General features: G+C 38.4%; 1 protein-coding gene across 1 annotated transcript; it reads left to right on the plus strand.

Moving 5' to 3' along the window:
* The first annotated feature begins 571 nt into the window (after positions 1–571).
* On the plus strand, positions 572–1,018 carry LOC143847102 (uncharacterized). Its single transcript, XM_077355786.1, has one exon. It carries the CDS (start codon positions 572–574, stop codon positions 1,016–1,018), a length of 447 nt encoding a protein of 148 aa, XP_077211901.1.
* The last annotated feature ends 7,135 nt before the right edge of the window (positions 1,019–8,153 follow it).

An 8,153-nucleotide genomic window follows, 5' to 3' on the forward strand; every position in this document is an offset into this window, starting at 1 on the left:
ACTTAACCAAGCAAAGGGTATTGACATCCAAAAGATGTACATACTACAATGCTTGGAGGCCGAACATAAATTGAATCTCATAGGATTAGATGAATCCACTTATTCAAAGTTGTTGAATAAGTTTATGATGCCCATTGGGTAAATTATAATTTTTTCTTGATTCACGAGGTTGAGGGGCCGTGAATGAGACGTGCAATGGGTGGTTCCATCGTAGATCAAAATCCCAGATTTGATAGATATGTCATGAAATTAACTGAAATGGTTGTTTTGCTAATTATGCTCTTTTCGTTTGCACGTAGATACCACAGCTTCATTCAACCAATTCGCTAAAATCCTAGATGAAAATAAGTTAATTGGTCCAAATTACCTCGACTGGAAAAGGAACCTAATGCTAGTGCTCACAACCGCTAAATTTTATTGGGTTCTTACTACTGAGGAACCTGAGCTACCTGGTCCCGATGCGCCTCAAGCAGACCACGATAGAAAGTCTAAGTGGCTTGAGGACAATGAGATGGCAAAGTGTTACATCCTTGGCTCTATGTCCAATGTGCTGCAGTAGTAACATATTGGAATGGCAGCGACCTCAGATATTATGATGAATATTAAAGAAATGTTTGGAGAGCAACATCGCACATCTAGGCTGTTGGCGATTAGAGGCCTAATATCTACCAAGATGGTAGAGGGAACCCCAGTTAGGGAGCACATGCTAAAGATGATGGGCTATCTCAACGAGCTCGACATCTTAGGGGCCATCATGGATGTAGAGACGCAGATCAACATTATCTTATCTTTCCTATGTGGGTCTTTCAAAGAGTTTGTTACGACCTACCACATGAACAAAATGACAATGTCCCTGACAGAGCTGATATATCAACTTCAAACAGCTAAGGATCTACAAAAGAGTAATAAGAAAAGTGCCTTCCTTACAGAAGGTAATGTACCCTCAGCACATAAGCTGAAGGTAAAGGAAAAGGAAGAGCAAAAGGCTAAGGCTCTAAGAAGAACAAGCCAGTGGTAAAGAACAAGCAGAGCTTTAAAAACAAGAAGTCAACCAAGGGCAACGACGGTTGCTTCCATTGTGGAAAGACTGGACATTGGAAGCGGAACTGCAGGAGCTATCTGGCTACCAAGCAGGGCGATAAGCCTACCTCAGGTATTTCCAAGTTTTTACTGATATGATTGGTCCTGTATTTTCCTTTTGTGTTGACACAGGTGCGACCTCACACATCTGCAATGTGTTGCAGGGGTTTAGGAAAATAAAAAGGTTGACTGAAGGCGAGCTCACCCTATAGGTTGAACCTGAAGCAACAGTTGCGGTCCAAGTTTTAGGAGATTACGTTTTGACGTTCTCAGGTGGTTATCTAATATTAAAGGATTGTCTCTATGTTCCTTCAATAAGAAGGAATTTAATATCAGTTTCAAAATTATTTGAAGATGGATATTTTACTAGTTTTAATAAAACTTCTATTTTTATTAAAAAGAGGAATTCCTTAATTGTGGAAGGTACATTGAGTCATGGCCTGTACTTAGTTAACGCCTTAGAGAATGTAAGTAATGTTGAGATTATTCCAAGTACTGATGTTCCAAACCTCAGAAGGGCAAGGGACACGTTAATTCCAACACACCTTTGACATCTTCGATTAGGTCATATTGGCCTAGAGCGGATCACAAGCTTAGTGAAAGATGGTCAATTGGATTCAATCCAAGTAGAACCGTTTTCCAACTTGTGAGCCATGTCTCCAAGGAAAAATGACTAAAATTCCCTTCAAGGGAAAGAGTGGAAGAAGCGAAAGTATATTGGAATTGATACATACGGATGTATGTGGTCCTCTTTCTCATCCTGTTAGAGGAGGGTTTGTCTATTTTATGACTTTCACGGATGACCATTCAAGGTATGATTACCTGTACCTAATGGGACGTAAGTCTGAGACCTTTGAAAAGTTCAAAGAGTTCAAGAGTGAAGTAGAAAACCAGTTAAACCAGAAGATTAAGACACTTCGCTCCGATAAAGGGTGGAGAGTACCTCTCAGACGAGTTTAAGGACTACTTGAAAGAAAAAGAAATAGTTTTTCGATGGACTCCACTTGCAATACCATTGTTAAATGGTGTGTCAGAAAGGAGAAATCGAACACTATTGGACATGGTTCGATCCATGATGAGCTTTGCACGAGCACCTCTGTTTCTATAGGGACTATATATCCCTAGAAATAGTACTGTATATCCTTAATCGAGTCCCAACTAAATCAGTACCAAGGACTCCATATGAGATATGGACGGGCACAAAACCCACATTGAATCATATGAGAATATGGGGTTGTCCTACCCACATCAAAAGATAAGTGTTGAAAAGTTGGAGATGCGAACCAATATGTGTCTCTTTATTGGATATCCTAAGGAAACAAAGGGTTATATGTTTTATAATCCTGGTGAACAAAACTGTTTTGTAACTCGGAATGCCGCATTCCTGGAAGAAGAGTTCATTTAAGATGCGAGCGGAAAGGATAAGATTGGCTTAAAAGAGCAACCTGAAAATTCAATTGAGAGATATGAGGAAGTTGAGCAAGTACCCACTAAACCTATTCTAACACTCAGACGTAGTAGTAGGGAGGTCAAACAACCCAGTAGACTTGTCTACTTGGGTGAAGCAAGCACAGAAGATACAGATCCCCTTAACTACAAAGAGGCGCTGTTAGACATTGATGCGGGAAAATGGATGGATGCTATAAAATTTGAAATGGACTCTATGTATTCCAATAAGGTCTGGACTCTAGTTGATCTACCTGAGGGTATTAAACCCCTTGAATGCAAATGGATCTTCAAGAAGAAGAAAGGCCCTGATTGAAAGGTGGAGACCAATAAGGCTAGGTTAGTGACGAAGGGTTATAGTCAAAAGGCTGGTATTGACTATATAGAAACCTTCTCACCTATAGCTATCTCTGAACATTATGATTACAAAATCTGACAGATGGACGTCAAAACTGCATTCTTGAATGGAAACATTCAGGAAGATATTTACATGGTGTAGCCAGAGGATTTTGAGGCTGCTGGAAAGGGAAATCAAAAGGTGTGCAAATTGCAGAGATCTATTTATGATTGAAGCAGGTTTCTCGTAGTTGGAACCTTCGTTTTGATCAAGCAGTCAAAGAGTTTGGATTTTGTAAAAACATAAACGAGGCTTGTGTTTACAAGAAGGTTAGTGGGAGCGCAGTCACGTTCTTGGTTCTTTATGTGGATGACATCCTACTCATTGGGAAACATGTAGGAATGTTATCAAGCACAAAGTTATGGCTTTCAAGCATGTTTGGTTTAAAAGATCTAGGAGAAGCTTCATATATTCTAGGGCTTAAATTGTTTAGAGACCGCAAAAATAGGAAGCTTGGGTGTAAGCCCAATGGTTCCCACCTTGGCAATTCCCATCTTATTTTGATGATTCCAATACACAAGTGATTTAAGATCACTAATGTGTTTAATTGTCTAAGTTGTAGATCATAATTGCTTAAAGACAAAATTGCTTGGATTGAGGCCAAGAAGCACTCATTTAACCACATACGGAAGGCCAAAGTCATCGGAGATCCAAGATAATTGAAGACTTGAAGAATCGCATTGAAGATCGAAGTCTATTTAGATTGTATAAGATCCAATCTAAATTTAGATTTTAAGAGGCATAAATAAAATAAATAATCACACACCCTAAATGCTTATGTGATTGTCCTTGTGGTGTTCAAGCCCAGAAACAGAATTGAAAATCCGCTGTTGATAGGCTTCTCGAAACTCCGAGCTCGGAACTCCTAGAAATCCTCGGAGCTCCGAGATTTGGTCCAGTAGAAAATTTCCAGCTTCTGTTTGTATTCCCGGAACTCCGAGATCAATTCTCGGAACTCCGAGAATTTCTCGGAACTCAGAGACAACTATAACGGGAAGAAATTTGACCGTTGGGAACTTTGCCAGATTTACGACAATGCCCCTCAAACGGTCATATTGGGTTTTCCTATATATATGGGTATTCTAATATTCCCAATTATCAATCCTAACACTCTAAAACTCCATTGGAACATCCTAAGAGTGATCAAAGCTTGTTTATGCCTCTCATCCTCTAAGATTAAGATTTGGATCATTAGGCTCAATTTGTACATCTTCTTCAAAAGTTGTAAACCCTTGTGAGGGATTTTTTGTTTCCTTCTTTCTTATTCAAGAAACTTGTATTCGGCGAGTGTTCGGAGAAGCTGAGCCAACTCTCCGTGGTGGAGATTGCCACCAAGGTTAAAAGCGATCGGAATTGTAATCGGCATTGATCTTCGCCGAAGTGAAGAAGATCACATAGTGAAGCCATCAACGGGTTTGGTTGGTGGAGTGGAGTAGGCCTCGCGTTTGGAGGACCGAACCTCTTTAAATCTCGGGTGCACTCTCTCTTAATCTCTTGCTTTACATTTGCATTGCACCTTTAGATTTAACTTGTGTGCTTGAATTTCATCCTGATCTCTTAATCTTCAAAATTGGGTTTGAATTTTTAAAAGGGTTAAAACTTGTTAGCAACCTAATTTTTTACCTCCTCATAAGTTGCCGGAACCACCCTTATAATTTCACTTGGTATCAAAGCGTTGGCTCTTAAAAGATTTTCTTTTCTTAAAAACTCTTTGGTAAATTTTTTAAAAATTTCAAACAAGGGAAAGATCATAAGATCTTTGGCAACTTTCTATTTGTGAAATGGCAAATATAAATGGAACCGGACTTCCGGAAGGCCATTCCACAACTAGACCTCCTTTCTTTAATGGGTCCAACTATGGACATTGGAAGACAAGGATGCGCATCTATCTTCTTTCGATAGATGTGGAACTTTGGCATATTGTTGAAAATGGATACATTTTGCCTTCCAAGCCATTTGAAGAATGGAATGTTGAAGATAAAAGGCATGCAAATTTAAATTACAAAGGTATAAACTCTTTGTTTTGCGCCTTATCAACGGAGGAGTTCAATAGAGTAGCTCCTTTTGATTCCGCCAAGCTTATTTGGGATACACTTGCCGTTACCCATGAGGGAACATCACAAGTTAAGGATTCCAAAATAAACTTGTTAAAGAGCAAATATGAAATGTTTAGAATGGGTCAAAATGAAAGTATTTCTGAAATGTATACCCGATTTTCTAAAATATCTAATGAATTAGGTAATCTTAGTAAATCTTATCCTACTGATGAGCTTGTGAGTAAGTTGCTTAGGTCACTTCCTCCTTATTGGGACCCAAAGGTCACCGCCATCCAAGAATCAAAAGATCTCAAGATGCTAACTATGGAAGAGCTTGTAGGATCTCTCATCACCCATGAGATGCTCCTCACTAGCCGACAAGAGGAGAAGAAGCCAAAAGAGAAAGAAAAAGAGAATAGATCTCTAGCTCTAAAGGCCTCCAAGACGGACTCATCATCAAGTGATGCGGATAGCGATGAGGAAGAAGCTTTAAGGAAATTTAAAAGCTTATGGAGAAAGAAGCATAAAAAGGATAAAAAGAAGAAGAAAGAAGAAAGTGAAGTTGAGGGAGCTTTAAGATGCTACAATTGCAAGAAGATTGGACACAAAAGATCGGATTGTCCTCTTCTCAAGTCATCTTCCTCAAAGTACAAGGAAAAGAAGGATTGGAAGAAGAACAAGGCTCTTGCCGCCGGTTGGAATGCTACTAGCACCTCGGGCAAAAGTTCAAGCGAAGGGGAAGATAAAAAAGATGATCTTTGCCTCATGGCATTCACCCATGAAGAAGAGGTAAATTCTAACTCCTCTTATAGTTCATCAAGTAGTGATAGTGAAAAAATATCTTATGATGAATTATGCTTAACCTTGCACTCTCAAATTTCAAAAAATAAAGTTCAAAAGAAATCTATTTCCAAATTAGAAAATGAACTTGATGTTTTGAGAAATGAATCTTCCTCTTCCATATCTCAAGCTAAAGTAAAAATTGAAAATTTTAAACTTGAGATTGAAACCCTTAAGGGTATTTTGGATGATAAATCTTGCCAATTAAAAAATGTGGCAAGCTCTTCCAAATCTTATCAAGATAAAACTAATGATTTTCTAAATCAAATAACCCATCTTCATAATGAAAATGAAAGGTTAAGATTATGTCTCCATGGATTTTTAAATGGTAATAAAATTATTGACATAATCTTAAAGAAGACTAGTCAAAGACTTAATCATGCAATTTATGATAGGACTAGTCTATCTAACCCTCATGTTAGATTGCATTATTGTGGAATTAATGGTCATTGCCAATTCCAATGTGCATCTAAGATTAGGGATTGTGGTGGAACAAAAAAATCTTGGGTTCCCAAAGCCCCCATATGATTCTATTCATATGTGCTTAGATTAGGGGTTTAAACTTAAATTTGAATATCTTTTTATAGTTATTTAAAATCTCCTCTTTTATTGAATTTGTTTTCCAAATAGGGGGAGTTCTATGTTTGTCTTTTTCCTTGAAAAAGAGGGAGCTTAAAAATTGAAAATTTTATCCTTTTATTTTTCTTTTACCCCATCTTTTTGATAGATGCCAAAGGGGGAGAGAAATCTAGTGTAAGGAAATTAATGTGTGCTTTTATTGAAAAATCTCTTGGGCTTGTCATCATCAAAAAGGGGGAGATTGTAAGCCCAATGGTTCCCACCTTAGCAATTCCCATCTTATTTTGATGATTCCAATACACAAGTGATTTAAGATCACTAATGTGTTTAATTGTCTAACTTATAGATCATAATTGCTTAAAGACAAGATTGCTTGGATTGAGGCCAAGAAGCACTCATTTGACCACATACGAAACGCCAAAGTCATCGGAGATCCAAGACAATTGAAGACTTGAAGAATCGCATTGAAGATCAAAGTCTATTTAGATTGTATAAGATCCAATCCTAATTTAGATTTTAAGAGGCATAAATAAAGTAAATAATCACACACCCTAAATGTTTATGTGATTGTCCTTGTGGTGTTCCAACACTATGGAACCCTCATTTACAATCCCAACTTGGTGTAAAGTTGGAAGCCCATAAACATAATTGAAAATCCGCTGCTGATAGGCTTCTCGGAACTCCGAGAGAATTCTCGGAGCTCCGAGCTCAGAACTCCGAGAAATCCTCGGAGCTCCGAGATTTGGTCCAGTAAAAAATTTCCAACTTCTGTTTGTATTCTCAGAACTCCGAGAAAATTTCTCGGAACTCCGAGACAACTATAACGGGAAGAAATTTGACCGTTGGGAACTTTGCCAGATTTACAACAATGCCCCTCAAACGGTCATATTGGGTTTTCCTATATATATGGATATTCTAATCTTCCCAATTATCAATCCTAACACTCTAAAACTCCATTGGAACATCCTAAGAGTGATCAAAGCTTGTTTATGCCTCTCATCCTCTAAGATTAGGATTTGGATCATTAGGCTCAATTTGTACATCTTCAAAAGTTGTAAACCCTTGTGAGGGATTTTTTGTTTCCTTCTTTCTTATTCAAGAAACTTGTATTGGGCGAGTGTTCGGAGAAGCGGAGCCCACTGTCCGTGGTGAAGATTGCCACCAAGGTTAAAGGCAATCATAATTGTAATCGGCCTTGATCTTCGCCGAAGTTAAGAAGATCACATAGTGAAGCCATCAACGGGTTTGGTTGGTGGAGTGGAGTAGGCCTCGCATTTGGAGGACCGAACCACTTTAAATCTCGGGTGCACTCTCTCTTAATCTCTTGCTTTACATTTGCATTGCACCTTTAGATTTAACTTGTGTGCTTGAATTTCATCCTGATCTCTTAGTCTTCAAAATTGGGTTTGAGTTTTTAAAAGGGTTAAAACTTGTTAGCAACCTAATTTTTTACCTCCTCATAAGTCGCCAATTCGGGACCACCCTTCTAATTTCATTGGGCTTTCACAAGAAACTTACATCGATAAGATATTGACAAGGTACAACATGGTGGATTTCAAGAAAGAATTAGTTCCTTTCAGGCATGGAATCAAGCTATCCAAGAAGATGTCTCCCAAGACACTTGAGGATAAGCGGATTATGAACAACATTCCCTACGCTTCAGTTGTGGGAAATCTTATGTATGCTATGTTATGTACAAGACCAAATATTTGTCACTCTGTAAGTGTGGTAAGAAAATATCAGTCAGACCCAGGTCTAGAGCATTGGACAACAGT

Source organism: Tasmannia lanceolata, unplaced genomic scaffold, assembly GCF_043159265.1.
Source record: "Tasmannia lanceolata isolate RefF3 unplaced genomic scaffold, GAP_Taslan_0.1 ptg000015l, whole genome shotgun sequence".
Classification (NCBI taxonomy): Eukaryota; Viridiplantae; Streptophyta; class Magnoliopsida; order Canellales; family Winteraceae; genus Tasmannia; species Tasmannia lanceolata.